Here is a 22687-nt window from a genome sequence, read left to right as displayed (position 1 = left end):
TCATGAGAGCGCCACCACCGAGTCGGGCGTTTCATCGCAGGCGACCTCTCGCGTGCAATCCAATTAGGTTTGTCGTGATTCCCGCCCCCATTGTGTCGTTTTGTTTGTAAACTTTCTTCGGAGTCCCTCCGCCCAGACACCGGGGGAACTCCGTCCGAGCTTGATTAATTACTTCTGTTACCATATTTGTGAGGTAATCCGCGGTTGATGTAGGGAGTCTGGCCTCAGAGTGCTTTACTATGGGGGCTCTAATGTAAATCCCTTCGCACCGCAGTGAGAACGAACCGGGTAGTAAACAGTCTTGCGAAACGCAAGATACGCCCCATTTATCAGCGTGCGTCTACCATGACTTTATGGTGAGTGATAGACCAAGCCGCCACCGTATCCCGTATCCCTTCCCTGGCCAGTAATCGTACACGCCAACTTGTCTCTTGTTCTAGATGGCGCCTATCTATTACAGGATAAACACTTTGTTGCAAACTTGATTAAGAATAAATAGGCCAGTTAATAACAAAGTGCGGCAGATTCAACCAAAACGTCACCTCCGCCATTTAATTTTAATCATAATACTACACCTTGTCTATCATAACCTTAACGATCATATGATATCCGTAACGACTTCAGTTGGCTTTAGAGAAACCATTACTCTGTGTCCACCAATTTCTGTAATGCTTACGACATACTTCCATGTTCCCTTCATATTTGCCTGACGGATTCAACTACGAGCAGCAGAAAGTTAGCGGATGACGCCCCCGCAATCATAAATTAGGTAGGCGTTTCTGCGCGGTTCTGCGGTGCCTGAGTCCGTAATTGTTACACCATGGTTCTCCTTTCGCATACTTTCTATTCCCACCAATGTGTGTTGACGCAGTGCGTGAGTAACGTCGCTGAAACTCACCTTTTTTCCCCCTGATCGTACTGATGCATCAATTCTCTCTCTTCTCTTTTTCTCCCTCTCGCTCTCTATCTTCCGCAGGTTGTTCGTCAATCGTCAAAACCAGGAATTATTTGATGGTTATTCACTGTTCATCTGATACTCTCATCGCACGATCACATCGCCAATCGCTAATGATCGGAAACAGTCAAGAAAAAGGGAGTTTGTTCCACACGAGTTACCCAGAGCGCGTTTCTTTGTTTTTTTTTTTCCTTCGAGATTCTCCGTTTAATTGAAACAACCACAAATGATATGACAACAAACATAATGATGGAGCAGACCTAGACAGTTTCTCTATCTGTCTTCAAACTTGATGAACCACTACTGGACTGTTTTCAAAAGTAAGAAATCGACTTGGCAAAGAAAAGGGGGAAAAAGTGAAAACTTGGAATAATGGAGATGGCAACAGCGAGACGGAAGTCCAGTTTGGCGTTCTCGACGGTGTGTGGGAACGCCCAACCGGCCGACGAGGACTCACAGTGGCTATCCTGGGCCGAGAAGCAGTTCTGCCAGATCGCTGGGGAGGACAGACAAATCGACGAGGATGAATTCAAGATGGCTCTGGGAATCAAGAAGGTAAGTTCGACACACATGTACAGAAGTGAGGCAGCAATAAGTTTACAAGATCGACCCTCTTAATCCGTAGTAAAGATTTTCAACAGTAGACTAATTATAGCAGTGATAATAATGATAGTGACAATGACAACAATATCAATAAAAGTAGTTGTAAGAATGATAACCATAAATGCAATGACAAAAAATGGATAATTGAGGAATGAAATAGGAAGAGGCCATAACAACGAGATCAAAAAGAAAAAAAAAGTGTATCTAAGTCCCCCAAACACTGCTCTGTAGCCTCTTCAATGCAGGTATCGCTATGAGGTATATTGTTACAATGTAAATAATACTGTTAAGATGTTTCTGAAATATGTTAGGGGGAGAACATCTTCCTAACCTTGTATTACGCGTTGTTGTAATGTTGTAAAAAGGAACTGATAGTTTCCTTTTGTTTATATTACGGATGCCTTATTTGTTCCGACTCGAAGTGGTACGTTTATATCAGGGTGTGATATGAAGTTACCGTGGTGTCAAGACGAAAAGAAGGCCGAAAGTTTCAGGCTTTCATTTGTTTATGCGCATCACGACGGAGTCGAAAAGAGAAGCGCCTCTGTTATGATAGAAGGTCAATAACGTTTTAGAATGGTGGACATTCTGGTTCTGAAATAAGGCACGAGCATTGATTCTTGATTCTTGAGTCAGACTTTATTTTCACTTTTTTCAACAGAAGGTATAGAGAAATTCAATTCAATTCAATTCAAAGTTTATTTCATTTTTCGACAAAACATATATGTTACACTTCTTTTACAACAGAGAATAAGGTAAACAGAACATTATGCAATGAAAAGAGTGTACAATAATTGAGAAACTTATAGTAATTATACATTGTAGAGAAAAAGAAATAAGTGAAGTTTGACATGCGTGTCGTTGAAAATATACATAACCCGCCAGAGATAACAACATATTCACCGTGTTCATGTCTATGTGATCAGTAGAAAAAAAAAGGAGACATTCAATCGTATTTATACACTCTTGCGAAAACAAGTGGAGGTACCCACTGAAAAGGCTAAGCTTGTATGTTGTGGGCACCTCTAAGGAAGGGGGATAGATTCGCTCTTGTTCACCCATGTCATAAAACGCATTGGTATAATGATTCTCTACATTAAACAAATCGTGAGATTGTGATGGTTTTGGAAGGGTTCTAACCAGTATGAAAACCAATACGTTTTGAAGAAATAGACCAACATTGTAAGCGATGAATAATCGTACTTTTAAGGAGATTTATATAAACTGTATATCAGCCTTAAAATGTGTTGAAAACATAATGTTTCATTACCCTCTGCAGCAGCTTTGGGATAGAAAATACTTTTGGAAAACTGAAACAACAATCCCACCCTCCTCCTCGTGTTTATCAGATGAATGACAAGGAAGGAAATACCAAGGAAGTGATTTTCTTCTTCAAGCACTTCACTGAAAATTCAGAAAATACAGGCTGTGTTTGTGATAAGAAAAAAGAAAAACTGTGAAAAATGGAAAATACAACTAAAATACATGATTTTTTTTTGAAGTAGAATATATATATATATATATATATATATATATATATCAATTTCTAAGGTATCGTATACTAACTAGTATTGGATATCTTAATGACAAATTTCATTGTCTGACGTTGTATCGAAATTCGAAACTTTTCGGATATTATGAAGCATGATTTTGTGGTGTTTGAAATCCATATTATTTTGTAATCATCTGATTGACTAATCTGCTGCACGTTTGACGATCCAAACTTCAAAGTCGATTTTCTGAAAACTGTCTTTATCTGATGGCATGCTCCCTAAACGTTAGGGGCATTTTTGTTTAAAGACAAATCAAGGAGGACTGCATGGTATTAGAACTTGTAGAGTTTAGACTATAATCAAGATTGTCACTCATGCTACCCCTGTTAAGGTTTTAACACGTCACATTACAAAATGCTACTACTGTACCAACAAGAAAAATTATGGGAAATTCGGATGATTATTGAAACCCATAAATTAAATATGTATGTATGTATGTATGTATGTATGTACATATATGAATGTATATAATATATACAATTGTAATGCAAAATATACACATGTACATGTATGTGTGTTTAAATGTCGAAGAGTAAGAATACATTGCATTTTCGGCTTCATTCTGACGAAAAAATTGCATTCATTCGTCATCAGTTCCACTAAGAATCAGCAAAATTCAACCGACTTACGTCTACGGCGCTGAACAACTTCCAATTGGACAATTACCCTCAGGAAAGTGCTGACTGGTCAGTTGTACCACAAGTTAAAAACCCCAAAACAACCTTCAGGCATAAACCACTACACCCTTCATAACCTCTTCTTTATCCCCCCCCCCCCTCCTCTCACGGACAGTATGTAGGCTACCCTATATCCCCGCCCCCCGTGTATAGTTTCCGTAAGAAAAGCTATCAAACTCTATAGATGACCACCCTGACGGTATGTTAAGGCCGGGGCGATTTCCCATCGGACTGTCGTCATTGCCGGAGAAGCTGCGATATCTGGACAGATAGCAAGTGGCAATCACCACTGGGTTTGTCACATCCCGAGGAGGAGAACTTACCCGGGACGCTTTCCTCTTACAACCCGCAGGCTGATTACAACCAGCATCATTTTTCTGGTGGCAATACGAACGTGAGATACCGCATCAGTCGCCAATTTTCCACGTCAAGATTCACACGTGCGTGGGGTTTAACCTACACACATGCTCATGCATCCTAACACACGTACACACAAACCCACGCACACAAATACACACATACACACACACACACACATACACATTCACATATCACATAAACACCCTCTTGTTCAGTCAGAAACTATTCAACAGTATTGAAACCAAGGCCGACGTGTAATGGTTTGCAGAAAAAAAAAAACCCCGAAATCAACCCACGTATAGCATTGTATAGCGCTGGAATAAAAAAAGGGCGTGCTGAACAAAATGTGTTATGTCAAACGCGAAGTCAAGTAGCCATTACTTCTGCATGTTATGTCTGCTTACTAAAGGTGCAGATAGCCACAAAATCAAGAGCAAAAATAGTTGAATCATTGTAAACAACTGCCCCTACTCATTCATTATTACTTAAATTGAATGGGTTATTTATCTAATTTATATATTATGTATGCATTACTTTTATATATACATTTGCATATCATAAACATATACTATACATGTATATACATATATATAAATCATATATATATATATATATATATATATATATATATATATATATACATACATACATACATATATAAATTAAACTTAGTTAACGAAGGGACTCAGAAACCATTGTAGGGAAGAGGAAGCATTTTTCCAGCTTAGTTCGATTTAATTTAATGTCATTTTTTCCATCCAACAAAGAGTGGAACAAAATACAAAGCGTGCATTAAGCAATTATAATTGTTCGATCGATATTTTTTAATCCGTTGAAGACTAGTCTCGAATATATTCGGGCAGGTGTCTATAGGAAAAGTGTGTTGTAACAAAATCAGCCCGTCCCCAAAGGGTTAAGTGACTTTATTTTAAGAGCTCGTTTGAATTCATGGTGCCTTCCTGACTCAATTTGTCAATGCTTCTTCTGGACGCCAGACTCCGAACTTAAAGTATTAAAACATCATCTCATAGTCCAGGATGCATTCAGTGGAATGGATGCTTGTTTATCTTTTTTTTTTTCCACAAAGATAAAATTTGGAATATTTAAGACATAAGAATCGACACATGGCAGTAAATGTGAATTTGAGACATTTCCTCTGTCACCCATGCAGGTATTACTAGCACTGAACTAATTTACAGGGGGTGAGAGAAAAAAAAAAACCGCGAAGGCCGGAACTGTGCAATCTATCGCAAACAGGTCATATCTATATTGTCAAAGTACTGCCGATATTCCATGACAAACGTCATAAATTTCCGTCATATCATACATCACTTCCAATAGCTTTAACTGCTCAAAAATACATCGACCACGCGGAGGTTTATGGGTATTTTAGTGCAATTTGTGAGGCAGACAGTTAGGCCAATGTCTCCTAGCCCATCTCCCGACGAAACGAGATTCGATTCGAGTGGTATAAAGTGCATTGTGATGAAACTGGCTGAAAAAAAAAAGACGAGTTATGTCCATCATCTTTTCAGAAGTGCGAAAGCATAACGCAACGAACCAAACGAGTTTCTTCGTTTCCAGATACCGAATTCATTGTAAGCTTGTTCGCAGTTAGACAAGGACAATGTTTCGAAACAATAACGGTATATTTTATCCGGGGGGGGGGGGTGTGAGTGTGTGAAAAAAGCAGGAAAACTGCATTCTTGTGCCGCCAGCAGTGACTGGAGATACATCCTTTTTGTCGTCTTGACATGCAAACTACAGGAATTAGACACTGATGAAAACCATCAGCCAGATGTAGACTTCGAATCGATGCGGAGAAATCAATTTTTCGTCATTTCCCCACCGCTGCCCGGCAACGAAATGTCACACGGGGTCATCACTTAACACCGGTTGCTCGCCTTCTTACGGTGCCTTACAGCGCATCGCCGCCCCGACACGTACAGGTGTTCACTGCATTGTCCTGCCACAAAGAGGGAAATTACATAATTTGTAACTTGAGCTTGCTCCGTCTGAACCTGTGTGGAAACATGACAAGACGAACAATAATTGAAAGCAAATTTTGCCCTTGGTTAATCGAGGTTGGCCCCAATGCTTTAAAACTTTTAAAAAGAAAGAAAAAAGAAGATGAGAAAAGAGAGTAGTACGGATTTAGATGTCTTTGATGAGCGGGAACTATTTACTTATATGGTACGTTAACCTGGTAATGTCGCTGTAACTGCTTAGCATCAATTTTTTGACGCCCCAGCGAGCTCGAAAGAGCGGGAAATGGTCAATAGAAACAGAGAGCGGGCAGTGCGGTGGTATCGATGCTTTCGTTATGCCCAGTTTGAAGTCTCCGCTTTCTCCCTCCCTCTCTCTCTCTCTCCCTCTGGTTTTACACACTCGCACACACACTCACACACACACGCACACACAAGCAGAATTTTGGAACGCATTTCCTCGTCATTAATACGACATTTTGATGGAGCGGGAGGTGGCGGGGGACCCTATTCGCTATCGTTGGAAAGAAAAAAAAAATTGCCTACAAAGGAGCAGTTGCCTGTTAAATGCGGCACCGTTGAATAACTCTCAGCAAAAACCTACATCTCAACCGATATAGTTTAATTTATAGGACTTCGCCTCTATAACTGAGCAGCAGAAAACTAGACGCGTGTTTGCTGGCTGCCGCGAATACAGGGACAACGGAATGACACGCAGAGTGCCTTCATTTTTGGAGAGAATATTTGAAATATAAGTGCATACAGAGAGTAAATCGATAAATCAAGTCTAATATGAAAGTCGATTCATATTGGTTTCTACCTGAGCTTAGGCCTGTGAAATTTAGCTCTTTGATCGCGAATTTACTGACTTCCTGTGAGTTGCACGTAAGCCATGCTGCACTTCTTTACTGTGTCAGACTTCAAAATGAAAGGTACACCCGTATGGCGTTAGAAAACCAGCGATGATTAATGACAAATATTGTGCGATGATAAATCCTCCTCCCCTAGCCCTCATTTACATCACAATCGGAGTATGACATATTACTTTCCCCGCATGTATGTATACTGTAAGGAAATATCAGCAAGTCTTTTTAGTGACATTGAATCGCACACTTTTAATATCCGGTAAAGACCGTCGGCTGATCGTCGTTTTCCATCAAATCTTAAAGCCGGCTCTCCCTGCCTGCTTTCGTCACATTCAATAGAACTCACGAAAGTCATAAAATATTATCATAACCCTCCAGATTGCGAGCTAATAATGACATCAAATATATCAGAAATCACACTTTGAATGCAGGCTGTCTCTTTCTAAAATTGATGCAGACATGGAGATGGACAGCTACTTACGCACGCACAGGAGAACAAGAAACACCGACAACACCTATATACTAAACCTGCACAACCACCCAAACACCATCTCAAGCACACACGTACAAACACACACACGTACACACTCACACACACACACACGTACAAACACACACACGTACACACTCACACACACACACACACACACGCACACACACACACGCACACACACACACACACACACACACACACACACACATTATACACAACCTCACACATCCACACACACACACATACACACATACAGACACATGTTTAATCGCAGGTAAAATACGGGGAGACGTCATGCAGCCCTGTTGGAATAATTATTATACCAAGAGAAGAGATCTTATCTTGGTTTGATGATATTCTTTGCACACCTAGCTACAGACAGGTCCAAGGAGAACTGAGCAATATCCTTGATGTCGGCTTTTGTCAGTTTTAACCTTCATTCTCTTCAAATTATTGTGTTTATTTTTATTTCTAAATTATTTTGTTGTTGCGATCTTAAAGTATGTAAGATAAATAAACCCTCGTAAGGGTTTGTTTGTTTTATTGTTCCATATTCCACGTTTTACATATAAGCATATCATAAACATATTAGAATATTGAATGTGTAAGTTGTCGAATACAACAGATACGATAATTAGTACATAAAAGCACTACTTGTATTAGGCGCAGTTCACAAATGCTAACAAAAAGTGCATTTTGGCATGAAATTTGCAGTTGTAAAGAAATGATAAGTTTTGAAGTTGGAGAATGCAAACGTCGAAAAGTATTGAATTAACTGTAAGAGATCTAGAATCACATTCGTGCTAGCGGTATAAACAAAGGATTTAACTGTAAAGATTGGTAAAAGAAGAGTAGACTAGTGTAGGTACACAGACGCACACAATGTGTATGCATACTTAGTAGAAATGTATCGCATTTATAATCGTATATAGACCTCACCGTGTTGGTATCCCAAAGACAACATCTTGATTAAATCTGGCATCTGGCGTCGTGTCTGGCACTTTGTTTTCATCTCTTCTTGTTGACGGCGATGGCGCACAATTCTTTTCCTTATGATGCGCCCCTGATTAAAATCCTCTCGCCATTGTTTGGTCCAGTTTTATACATACATCTCATATCATGTTTGCTGCCTTCTCCATTATCCCAATCCAGTTGTTCAACGTCGGACAACCAAAATCAAACTAAAAATATCAAGTGTAAAATAACTACAGTTACCTTGAACTTCAATCTTTATTGATAGAATATCACTTTGTATCTTCCACAAATAATGAACGCATACACAGTGGATATCACCAACGGGATGATAAATCAAATAGGGTTTAAAAACTTTGAGTCGAGACTTTTTGTAATCTATTATAAAACTAAAAATTGAATTAGAGTAAATTCGTTGGTGTTAGACAGAGCCAGACGGTCATGATGTGTGTTCCATCAGCTGAAATAGAATAACATAATACCGTGGTCAGTTGATAATCACTTCAAAATTTGACTTTTTAGAATACCAATTAGTTCTAATGATTCAGCAACCTATAAGATTTGATATTTCAGCCAAATCCCCTAAAACCTATCCAGTAATTTATTTGCGTAATTATGTCATTCTACTTATCTTAAGTTTTTAAGATAATAAGTAATTACAAGACGACTTGCTGTAGAAGAGCATCTGCAATATGATTATTATGGCTAAGTTGCGTTAATAAAACTATAACTTCCCAGAAATCTTTTTTTTTTCAAGAAGCAACCTGGTTCCTCAGGGAAAGCATAAACCGATGAGAATTCAAATATAAGTTTTTACTTCTTTTCAAGAACTTGCAAACTGAGAGGAATAAAAAAAAAAAAGAAGGTGTTATTAAAAAGTGAAGATGTGAAAACAATTAATCTATCACTGCAGGCATTGTTTCATTTTCTCCTTTGCAGTCGTTCTTCGCCGAGCGATTCTTCCACTTGTTTGACGCCGATGGTAGCGGCTATATTTCACTGGACGAACTGATGGAGGGGCTGTACCTCTTAACGAAGGGCGACCCGGTTGATAAACTACGATTTCTCTTCAGCGTGTACGATGTCGACGGTAAGTGATTCATGGTTTGCTATGGTACGTAATGGCACTTCCGGGGTGGCAGTGTTAATCTTTCAAAGCGATATTTATTTTCCCAAACGCGGACGAAGTGTAAACACATTGATTGACCGCACACCCATCAGCGTTTGGCCTCCGTGTAGATTTATTCGCGCCTTAACACTCTGGCCATGCGATACATCATGGTTAATCCATTTTGAACACATGAATTGAAAAATAGTGGTACATTATACCGTGAAGACTTGGGACACCAGCATTACAAACAAAATTACGTAAGACATCCTTCCTCTATTTGAACTGATCGCATGGCTATTACTTTATGTCCGTCAGAAACTCGCGCGCCTTAAGTGCCCCTGTAATTCTATCACCTCGACGTCCTGTCTGGTAGATTAAACAAAGGTAAACTAAGAAATAACAGTATCGACTCTTAAAACGGACAAGCTTAAATGATTTCTGTCCCAGCGCCATTATCTCTATCTCAAAATCCTCAAAATACATTAAATACATACATGTTTCACTTTTTCTCTCTGTTTATCCAACCAATCTTCTTGCTTATTACTTCCTTGTGTCTAAGGCACCCGCTATTTACTCTTCACTCACTTTTCTGCAAACAGTGAATAAACACATCTACTTGCAGGCAGCAAACGCATCGCAAACTTGTCTCACGTAAACCTATAGCTTAACGGAGTTCGCATCTGTTCTTGTCAAATACTAGTACAACAGTTGCATAGATTTGACACCAAAGAAGACTCAGTTGTTTAAGTGAAAAAAAAATGACCAGAAAGTGAAATTGAAGTTGAAGTACACGTATTCGATTCTGACTTTTGTCTCATCTTTTTTTTTTTTAATCGAGTGACGTGCGCTTATGTAGTTCGTACGTATCCAACTTAAAATTAAGGATCTCGTAGTTTCTTTGCCTTTCCGACTTGGACACTTTCAATTTAATTTTTAAGTCCAACTACAAGTGAATTACTATTGCCTATTAAACGCTTTCTTTTCCCAATTCTGATTTTTGCAGTAGGTCTAAATTTCTGAAATTTGTAAAAAAAAAGCCACTATTATTATTATTATTATTATTATTATTATTATTATTATTATTATTATTATTAAGGAAACTGGTAAGCTTGCAATATCGTGGCGACATTAAAGCCATCAGAAACTGAAGGAAGGTTTTTTTTTTTTTTTTCCGAATTGACTTACAAGAGGAATCTAATCTGCTGCATCTTGTATTCGACTGATCACTTCTTTCTATCGACCTTCCACATAGTACCCTTTAGCAAAGTAAATCAGATTTATTATTTCTCACCTTCCTGATTGCATCACATTAATGACCTTCTGTCACAACCACAAAGGAAACAATAAAAGCAGCAAAATCAATCGCCGAGCTGAATGACTCGATCGTAATGAAGAGTGACTCGATTAAAAGGTGTAGGATAATTATGTTGATGTATGTTCCATTAGACTGCAATATAAACGAATTGTCATTGCTTGTGTGTGTCCAAAAAAATAGTCTGGATCAATCCTTGATATGATAATAGTGATGATAGGTGGGGGGGGGGGGGTTATAGGGAGGGCATGGTGAAGCTTGCGTCTCGGGGCGTCCTCCCATTAACACTGAGAGTTGCTCATAACCTATACTGCTTTAGTAAGCAAACAAACTCAGGCTCCTCTAAGTAGTGTATAAAAAAAGAAACATGCTCCTTGACGCTATGGGAAAAAGATACATACAGTCACTTTAACGCTGCCTCTGGCTAATCAGAATTTCCCAAAATCCCAATGCGATCAGGCCTGATAATAAGCGGTGTGTCTGATGGGTTCCTGGTGACTCCTATGGAGACCAGGGGAAGCCCTGGAGGAGAAGGAGGAGGAGGAGGATAGGTTCGGCTGACAGGAGGGTAGAAAATAGTTCCCCATAGACGGCACTCTTGGTTTCCACAATGTAATCTGAGCTTCTGCATGACATTCACATCGTGCTGCACATTACGCGGAGCTGAGGGAAAAGCCGTGTTGACGCGAACTTAAGGCGAACTTCAATTCGCATGACTTAATCCCTTACTATCAAAGCACGATGTCGACTGACTCATATTATGTGTGTATCGGTACTATGAAGTAGCGACCTTAACATATTCATTTTGCATGTTTTGAGTGGTTACTCACTGTTATTTTTTTTTTCGTTATCCGTACGCATCACTTGATTAAAACATTTGACATTTAAAGGGTTCTTTTAGAGATTGAGTCTACAAATGCATTTCAATCATTCGTGTAGCTATGCCACAACAGAAAATAATAAAAAGGGCATGGAAGAGTATATTAGATGTCAGTTGCGGTATACGAGTCCTGAGTAGTAAAGAATTGTGGAATTGCAGTTTGTTACAACTTTGTCGCCACTAAAAAGTGACCCATCTCTTGTAGACGTACCTAGAAATTTAATCATTAGCCGGAATCGCGATTGGAAATTAAAGTTTGAATAAGATCACTGGTCAAAAGCAACAGCGGAGCCCTCTCCGGCACTACGCCTTGGAGAGAGCAAGGTTCATAGTTCAAAATTCACGCTTAAACTTCACTCCCTTCATTTTTCTTTCATCAGTCTTTTCTTCTCCATTTGTTTGTGTGTGTTTTTTTTTTTTTTTTGGGGGGGGTCTATTAACAATCGTTCAATAGTCCTTGTAAAGTCCATTACGTGCAAGTCGCACGTATGGATGGAAACCACTTACTTAGTACAACTTATAAAGTTATAATTGTATTTTATCATAATCATATATAAATATATATATATATATATATATATATAGAGAGAGAGAGAGAGAGAGAGAGAGAGAGAGAGAGAGAATATCACAGCACTTCACATTATCAATTACAATATTACTGATATGTATGCATGTCACATACACAAGCACACACATACACACAGTCATGTGTGTATGTATATGTATATATATATAATTATATATATATGTGTGTGTGTGTGTGTGTGTAAATGTATGTATGTGTATTACACAGAATAGATTTACAATGAAGCATTTTGTCAATAGCTCTTGGAATCTAATGCTTAATATGCAGAATACACTATGGCCATGTTATTCAAGATTATTTTCTTTTCTAACTCGAGAAGTTCACATCAGTGTTAGATAGCTAATGTATAAGGCAATGGAGGGTGGGGTGGGTTTTCATTTTTTTTTTTCCTGCTGGCACAAAAACAAAATGAAAGAAGGAAGAACTTGATATCAGATGTCAACACGACTTCAACATGACTTTACATTTTCTCTTCTTGCACTTACATTTTTTTTTAATCGTATGTATATCATAGAAGTAATACATTAACCAATGTTTAACTCTTATGTTAAATGGTCCGATCAAATTCCATCGTATCGGGGTAATCGTTGGGTGTAACTTATCGTATAACTTGTCGTGTACTAGAGGTCATTTTTACTTTTCATTTAGTGTTAAGAATTCAATCTTTTCTTGTCAGGAAATTGTAAAGCAATTTCTCTTTTCTTATGTAAATGTCAGTCGAAAATTGACATAATGAATTGAAGAGAGCATACGATTTCTAGCAGTCATAGAGCAGGCTTTGAGTGTACAATCGTCATCTTGAAAGGGGTATTTTGGCTCCTCAATCACGAAGACACTGCGAGAAAATTGAAAGATAAAAGAGTAATCTTTGCCGACAGACAGAGGGAAAAAAACAAACGTCAAGACGGAAATTCAAGAGTGGTCCGAAGGAGAAATTGAAGTTGAAGGAGTTTATCGTCTTGTTGGAATGTGAGTGTAGAAGGAACAAGCGCGAGATAGCTCCCGGGGCTCGCCCCGAGGAGTTCTATCATGCACCTTACTCAGTTACACGTTATCGCACGATCAGCAAATATAAAAATGCGAAATAATCGATCGGGGCGATCGATTGACGGCGTCGGGAAAGCAACGCGCGCCTTTTCTCACTGCGGTATGATTGGGGATACATTCCATCATGTTGCTACGTCGATTGAGCCTCCATAAATCAACCTTTAGAGAGCATTGGACAAATAGTCATTCAAATTACTCTAATTACACAAAACTGACGGGCCATAATTCTCCACACATCCCCCAGCCAATTTCCATGCAAGGCAACAAAAATAGTCTTTGTTGTTAATATGCTTGAAATACAGATGTTCTTTGTCGTTGGGAAAATCGGAAAGCTGCCGCGAAATTTCGACAGGCAATAAACTCTACCACGGTTAATTTAAACGGATGACATTTAAAATATCACCCTTCCATGCTCATAGCAGCTCCCTGGGCAAATTTGGATTGGTATTCGAATGGAAGTTATTCACACACATTCGGTGTTTCTGCGATTTCTATGCGAGTTTTAAGCAAAGCTAAAAAGACAGGGGGAAAGGAAAGGGACGACGGAGAGAAATAGGTCACGATATAGATCAGTTTTACTCATTTCATGTTCATGGATTCATCCGTACAGTGACTTCTTCGGGCAGCTCTTGAGCGGAGTGCAAAACTGACAAAGTGGACGTGCATTTACTTCAATCTGTGAGATGTGCTCAGACCTTATGAATAGCGAAGACCTGTAAGGCACCGCTTACTACGAATGACACATGAGCGTAGCGCGTCCCGCTGGCCCTGCTGTAACCTGTTCAGCCAGCGTCGCTTACAATCAGGGCTTTGGTTGAAAGGGGCATGGGCTGTGAACGGGCACTTATTTATTGAAGGGAATGAGCTAAATGAACGATGGTATCCGCTTAATAATATGACAGGGCGCAGGGGAAAATGGAAAACAAACGCTAGCAAGGGATGACAGAAACTAATACTCTTCAAATGTATTTGATGCCATAGGAGGTTGTTGATGGTGAGATGATGTGAGGGCATGTGTCTCGTTCAGGATAGTCTCGTTCATGGCGGATAAAACGTTACTCAGACAGGTGTTCGTACACTGTCTAAAGGAAAACTGATTTTTCAAGAGGTTGGCTGGTAAAAAGACTAATTCTTTGAGAGTAGGCTGCGCACAGTTTGCTTAAATGAAAGACGTGTTTCTCGAATTGCAGGGCGATATATGCAATGCATTGTCGTTCACTCCAGTCAAGAGGGGTTAAAGGAACTGTTACATCAGACTTTTGGCATTTGTATTTTCATACGAATTAAATAATCAATGATTTTGAGCTTCGTGAAATCAAGTTGTTTATTTTTTTAGGGGGGGGGGGTTGTGAACATGCACATTTTTTCCATTAAAAAAAAAATAGGCAGAAATAGATCTCAATCGAAAGAATTTGATACCATCTACTTGAAATCAAACGGAACTGCAGGTGGTTTGTTTCATTAATTGTTCCTGTTGTTCCATTGTTAGTGATGGGATAAAAGAAATCATCTTTCCCAAATATGCCGTACAAAAATTGTAGTTCATATTGACATTGGCAGTCAACGTCATTCGTTTATCTTTGAAATTAAGTGGTCATGGTACAGCTACACAAAAAGACAAACACACAGACAGACAGAGAGACAAACAGACAGACAAAGACATTGCAGGCTGACAGGGGTCATCCCACAAGACCGACACCTATGAGTCATACAGCCCACGAGTTCGACATTGAAAACAGGTCCATGAGTCATACCGCTCACGAGTCATACAGCCCATGATTTCGACACTAGGCAAATAAAGCCCATGAATTCGACACTATGCAAAAACAGCCCACGAGTTCGACAGATATAACATGGGGCTTAAAGTGGGCCTTGTTAGCTTAGTGTCGAACTCATGGGCTATATGACTCGTGAGCTGTATAACACATGGGCTGTATGACTCGTGAGCTGTATAACTCGTGGGCTGTAGATATGACTCGTGAGCTCTATGACTAGTTAGATGTATGACTCGTGGGTGTCGGTGTTTTGACGTGCACCCGGCTGACAGAAGGGAGGGCATCTCTAGACTGACTCAGCATCAAACGAATCATGGTAAAGACTCAAACTGTTAGCAATAGATGTACGTCTGACGACACAACGAGCGCGGTATTTCCTTGATTTCCATGATAACAATCACATGAGGAGGAAGGCACAGACTAAAAATAAAGACAAACCTGTCTATAGCGTCCACGCAAGGGAGATAAAAAAGTGGCCGTTTTTAGACGGGTGGCTCCTATGATTATGCACGGTCTTTAACATGGTTTCATTCCTTTATTTAAGAGCACATACTTCAGTCCAGGGTCTGTTCTTCCGCAGGTCTCTTATAGACAGTTAAGACAGGTGGCCACTATAGGCAGATGACGCTAAGGCAGGCTTAACTGTGCATCATTACAAACGTTGTACCTAACTGTTACAGAACTCTTGGTAAGATTTGCTAAGGGACACAAGTAAATCCAGTGTGAAAATGAGAGGACCAGATTTTCAGCTGGAAAATACTTCACCTTATACAGTATGCCCTCGTAGATAAATACAATGCATTTTTTTTTTGCATTTATAACTGTAAAAATAATGACACAATCTAAAGGCTTTTTCAGGGTGTGAAATTCACAAAAAAGATGATGCGTCCCAAATAAAGAATTATCGTCCAATTTCATTATTGCCCGTCATTTCTAAAATCCTTGAAAAGATTGCACATGAACGTTTGTATAAGTTTCTGGTTGATAACCACATTTTAAATCCTAACCAATTTGGCTTTCGCAAAGGTTTTTCTACAGATTTTGCAATCATTCAAACTTGTGACAAAATTATCGATTCTATTGCGAACAAACAGCACGTGATAGGAGTTTTTATGGACCTGAGCAAGGCCTTTGATACAATAGACCATGGAATTTTATTAAAAAAGCTACATAATTATGGCATAAGAGGAATAGTTCTTTCCTGGTTCCGAGATTATTTATCCCAACGTCAGCAATACGTAGCATTTCATTCAAGTACCTCGCTTAAGTCATATATTACTTGCGGTGTACCACAGGGATCCATTTTAGGACCTCTACTTTTTCTTATATATATCAACGATATCATAAATTCCTCAACCCTTCTCACCTATGTATTATTCGAGGACGATACCAGTGTCTTCTACTCTCACAACTGTTTAAGCACACTAGTTGATATACTTAATTCTGAGCTTGCAAAAATTTCTACATGGTTTAAATGCAATAAATTATCACTAAATATAGATAAAACGTGTTTTATAAACTTCAATACTTCAAATTTGCAACCGATAATGCCTAATAACATTATTATTGATGGTATGCCCATTATTGGAAAAAAAATCAACCAAGTTCTTAGGGGTAACCGTTGACTCCAACTTAAATTGGAATAACCACATTGACAACATAACCACAATAATATCCAAAGCCATTGGAATACTTCGGAGATTAAAATATTTTGTAACGGAAAAAGTACTCATTATGTTATACAATGCATTAATCTTACCGTACATTAATTATTGTAATGTTGTCTGGGGAAACTGTAATAAAACCAAAGTAAATGTTATTTTTCTTTTACAGAAAAAGGCAATAAGAATATGTACCAACTCACATTATCTACAACATACTGATCCATTATTCCTTAGACTAAAAGTTCTTAAAGTTGACGATATACACAAATTTCAAACAGCAATATTTATGTTCAAATACACGCAAAATCTACTCCCACTCTTCCACAACGCATTTTCCCTTAACAGGGATGTCCATGCTTACCCCACGCGTCATCGTAATGATTTCCATTTGAATAACCCTAAACTCCTATTAGCTCAAAAATCAATTCGGCATAACGGGCCTGATATTTGGAATTCACTCCCTCTCCACATAAAACAGTGCACATCTCTCTATTCCTTTAAGGCAAATACAAAGAAATATTTCTTGGCACAATATCATACGGTACAGTAATCATTAAACATGTACCTCTTATACTCAACAACAAGGCAATATTTGGTCCACCCCCTTTTCCTTTTCTTTTACTTTGCTGCTTGACCCTTCGCCCATATTATAACATATCCAATCATTTTCTTAGAAGTGCTGACCATCAACACTTTCGCGCTTCATCACCTGCACACGCACTCACAGGCACCACTCCTGTTTACCAAGTAATTGTATAAAACTGGATTTACACGCACTTTAACATGGCCCATCTGTATTAGTGTTCAAGTACTACAATAAAAAATGGTAATTTAACTCTGGCTGTCCGTCTGTTCAAGCACGGCTTATAACGGCGGCCCTCTGCATCATATGTATATATTATATATTGTACTGTGAATTAAGTCATTATTGGCCATATAAACATTTTGTATGTTATTTAACGTTTCATTTGTCTTTACATACAAAATATGACTTACTATGTAATATGTCAATAATTTTCAGAATTGTATTTGTGTAATTGAACCTGCCTTTGTTATTTTTGTTATTCTGAAAGAAAATATGAAATGCAGAAAATAAAATCTTTTCAAACAAAATTATAACTTGTTACTTACATCTTGTAGAAAACCCCATTCAATTTGGTTCAGTGGTCATGGAGAAATGTGGATCTTCGTAATGCGTGTATGGGTCCATTTCTCACAAGTTTGGCCCAAGTTTGGCATATGAATGAAAATGTTTTGCTCACATCTGACATCTGACATCTGACCAATAAATGAATTCAGAATGATGTGCATAACATTACATCAATATGTAAGTATGCAAATTTGTAAATATGGAAATATTGCTGTCATGATCATCTTGATAAAAAACAAAAAGAGAAAAATGAAAAAGAAATTAGAAAACAGAAATTCAACAAGGAATAAGACTTCAATCTGGTCTTCAATGAGTTAAGTTTCCACATCTTTCTGTAATCGTTCATTTTCACACCTTACTAATATTCACAAATCTCAGAAATCTGCATCCCTTGTGATGTAATTCATTCTTCAATGTTTAGTTCAACATGAGAACAAACAAGCAGTCACTTTTTGAAGACATTTTTTTTTTTTTTTTTGGTGAGAGAACAGAGAACACAAAGGATAGCGCGTCTCCTTCCAAACTTTGGGGGAGGGGCTTTACAAATATCCCAATTTTTCAGTTACCATTGAAGCAAATAGAATGCGGTTTTCTGCAGAATGTAGGCAATAAGCTGAAATTAATTGCATTTTGATTGGTTTGCTACTTTTAAGGTTATCGTTGCAAGAAGTCCGATTGTAATTTTTAGTACATACGGTGTAAATAACTTAACGTTTGTTTACCATGGCAGTTGATCTGTGAGGGATGCTTCTTCTTCCGCTCAAAAAAGAAGCCGTCAAAATTGTGACAAGAAGGCCTTGTATTATTATGCTTTGCGTCTGATTTCTAAGAGATTCAATCGGGCACCCTTTCTGATCCTTGTCATAAAGAGTTCCCGATGTCCCCAGAAAACATCCTTCTCCTTCAACTTTTCCTCCTCCTCTTCTTACTCCAGAACGAGGTGATTTCGCCAAAGATTATTGTTTTCTGGGTCAATGGAAATTGATGCACGTGTTGACAGTGATAGTTTTGCTTCGTTAAATGGAACATCCTATATTATAATCATATACATATATAAAATTACACATGTATATATCCTTATCATCATCCGTATAACTTTTTCTGTATACATAATCTCGTACACAGATAGAGTTGCTCCAACAAGGCAATGTATAAGACGCTCTTCAAACTGAAAAGACGTTGGGAATTGAAAACACGACAGACCTGATTGAAGCTACCGCCAACTCTATAATGTTTAATAAAACATATTCAGAACTCAGTATTGCCCCACATTTTGATACGATTCAGTGCATTTGTCGAGCAAGCCTTACCTTGATATCGATACATCCATTGATAATGTACGTAGGCTCCTATGTAATACGAATATTTTCAGCCTTTGTGTGTGACCGACCACAAGTGCTGGAATAAAGAACCGCTATTGTGGATACTGGTGGTGATGAGGGTAATGAAGCAAGTCCCGACGTTCCCGCAAAAAAGTACATCAAACAATGCGTACTAGAGCAGAATGCAATTATTGCCTGCAACTAGGAAAGCGCGAGAACCAACCCATTCAGTGAAATTCCCAGGGTAATCTTTTATTTTTAAATGAGGACAAGGTCTAACGGAAACTATTACTTAGAGTTTAATAAAATACTTTTAGCAGCCCCATAGAGATTTTCACACACACGAACACGCGCTTTCTTGCTTACATGTATGTAAGGATATAGTGGTGAAATATCATCTGATTCAGTGTTGGCTCGTATTTGTTTACATAAAGATGTCGATAGAAGGAAGGAAATAGTTTTAGTTGTCCAGTATCCTGCCGACCATTATCATGCGCTGGAGATATCATGGATATGGTAACAGTTATACTTTAACATACCCCTCTTCAAAAAAAAAAAAAAAGCGAAACAAATCTAAATTCTCGTGATTGCAATTTAAATTTGGGATACTCGCTTAAAGACAAACACGATATCCAAAGTTGTCCTATTTCTACAAGAGTCTGTTCTGATTATTCTAGTTTTGACGTAATTTATTGTCGAATTTATTTGGCGTGTACTCCTTTTTTTCATTCTCTCTTTTTTTTTCTTCTGTACCAGTTATAGTCTATACCCGGAAATGAGCGCTCGATTTTAAACAGGCCAAAGAACGGGTTCCGCCCCCCCCCCAAAAAAAAAAAAAAAAAAAAAAAAAAATATATATATATATATATATATATATATAATTATTTCATTGGTCGATTATATGTTTCTGTACTGCAACCGTCTTAATCTCGCCCAGAATGACTCATTCAAAAAACTTTGGGGTATATCGCGTCTCAATCTCCTTCCCTCTTCCTTCCTTCTCGTTGCCAGTGGGATCAAGACTAGTGTTCAAAAGGGGTCAACCCACTAGACCGACACCCACGAGTCATACAGCCCACGAGTTCGACACTAGCAAATAAGGCCCATAACTTCGATACTAGGTAAAACGGGCCACGAGTTCGACATCACAACACTGGGCTTAATGTGTCGGTCTCGTGGGCCTTGTTTGCTTAGTGTCGAACTCATGGACTGTATGACTCGTGGGCTGTATGACTCGTGAGCTGCATAATTCGTGAGTGTCGAACTCGTGACGTGTACTCGTTCAAAGCTCTTGATTTTGATACTCTGAGTCCGTTGTTAATTTCTCACTCCAGTTACTCTCCTCTTGTTCCCTCTCATGAGAATTCTTTCTTTCAGATCTTTTGTGGACATGTGTATGTTGGTGTGTATGTTTTGTGTGTGCTTTTTACGTATATATATATATATATATATATATATATATATATATATGATATATGTGTGTGATGTGTGTGCGCGTGTGTGTGTGTGTGTGTGCCGCTCCAGTGATGTAAACTGTTATGACATAATGACAGGAATCATTCACCAACAACTGAACAATTCCCTCATTACGTCTCACGTCCTCACCCTCCCCACTGGAAGATATATTGCAAAAAAGCTACTCAATAGATAACAGCAAATAACTTGTACCTGTCTTCAGAAAACTAACAACATACTTTATAGCAATACGATAGAAGCCTTGACAAACAGATATTATATTTGATGGCACTCCTGTTAGAGAAAATACATCTAAAATTACATTTCTGGGTGCCCCTGTCGACAATGATTTTTTTTTTTTTTTTTTTTTTTTTTTGGGGGGGGGACCTCGTATTCAGCATTTTGTTGCTTTGTTTCAGCTGGGGCAATTCATGTTTGCTTATGATTATAATACACCCTTACGTATCTTCCATTCCCTGTTTAAAAGGACCAAATCATCTTTTAAGTATCTTACAGGCAGTCTAATGACTTTCATATACCTCTCCTAAGGATTTTATTAGCTCAACATACTTTCATATACACAAGCCCTAAATTGTGAATTCCTTGGATTGCGAAGATAAAAACAAAGAAACAAAAGATCGTTCACTGTATGTATTCTTCTAAGTGCAAGCTGAATCCTTTTCTTTTTGAGTCCCAGATAGGTCGTGGAAGTAGTGCGTCTTACTGAGCCGTAACAAATGCGAACATCATCATCCCATGATAATGAAACGCATATTTACTTCACTTTATCAGCACAGCTTTACAGGTGCACTGAATAACCAGCTATTCCGGGCCACTTCCTTCATTGTCAATGTTCCGGTTCCTCATTTGCAGCTTGTATGATAGGCAGTTACATTTACATTTACACTAACAACTAGTCATGTCACGTTGCTGTGCTTCTGTGTTTGTGTTTGTGGGGGGGGGGGGTTCTGTCCTTTCTGTCTTGCGATGTTTGTTCTGTTTTGAACTACTTTATATTTTACTTTTTTAATCAAGAAAGTCTAAGTTTTTGCGTCAACGTGCTCAATGCATGAGTTGTCCTTAATGTACTTGCATTAATTTTTACTTCACCCCTCATTTTTCCCCTCAGACAGTCAGAACATAGTTCAAGCAACAAGCTTGGTTGAATCTATACTTATACATGCTTTTATTTCGTTTATTACCTTGAGGGTCTATTTTCCATTTTTCAGTCGACCAATTTGTGTTCAAGATCATTTGTAATAACTTGCATCATTTGTATAATGTCATGGAAAAGTGAAAGTAAATTGAATTGAATTGAATTGAATTGATTATTATTGTCTATAAAGTTAAGAATTGAGAAGTGAACAGATACAGACATTAGTTTCTCGTCCCCCTAGAAATTTTCATTTGATTTTTATGAAAATCAACGATGACTTGAAAGTAACCAATTAAGAGGTGTTCCTTGAATACTGTAACATGTACCATGCTGGGCAAGCTATCTTCTTGCTCGCAATTGAAAAAAAAAAAACAAAACAAAACAAGAATCGTTCATTCGTATTTCCCCTTCTTCCTGCCTGCCTTCAACATCAAGTTCTACTATTGAAACTACTCTGACAACATAAAACTATATATGAATCAACACGGTAGCATCTAAAATTATCGCTGATATAACTATTTCGATGTGTGCACCGACAGCAATATCTGGCTAAAAACAAATACAACAAACAGAAAACAACAAATAAGAAATCAAAACCTGCACTGATGTAACTTTTCGACTCCTGACTACACTGTGCAATTCTCCGTCACGTAATAGTTGTAGACGACATTAAACAGAAGAAAGAACGAAAGGAAAAAAAAATAGCAAATATACCTAGTCATGCTAATGGTAAATAATTTGGTAACCAGCGGTGCCTGGTTGCAT

At 38.3% G+C, this 22687-nt stretch overlaps 1 protein-coding gene across 1 annotated transcript in view; it reads left to right on the top strand.

Moving 5' to 3' along the window:
* The first annotated feature begins 1327 nt into the window (after positions 1 to 1327).
* LOC140237727 (NADPH oxidase 5-like) overlaps positions 1328 to 22687 on the top strand; it is an 87717-nt gene continuing 66357 nt past the window's right edge. The window contains exons 1-2 of the mRNA XM_072317655.1: positions 1328 to 1510; positions 9404 to 9554. Of these exons, the coding sequence (XP_072173756.1) occupies positions 1328 to 1510; positions 9404 to 9554 (334 nt within the window). The remainder of the gene's footprint in view (positions 1511 to 9403; positions 9555 to 22687) is intronic.

This window comes from Diadema setosum, chromosome 14 (genome assembly GCF_964275005.1).
Source record: "Diadema setosum chromosome 14, eeDiaSeto1, whole genome shotgun sequence".
NCBI lineage: Eukaryota > Metazoa > Echinodermata > Echinoidea > Diadematoida > Diadematidae > Diadema > Diadema setosum.
This window is presented reverse-complemented; position numbering and strand designations above follow the sequence as displayed.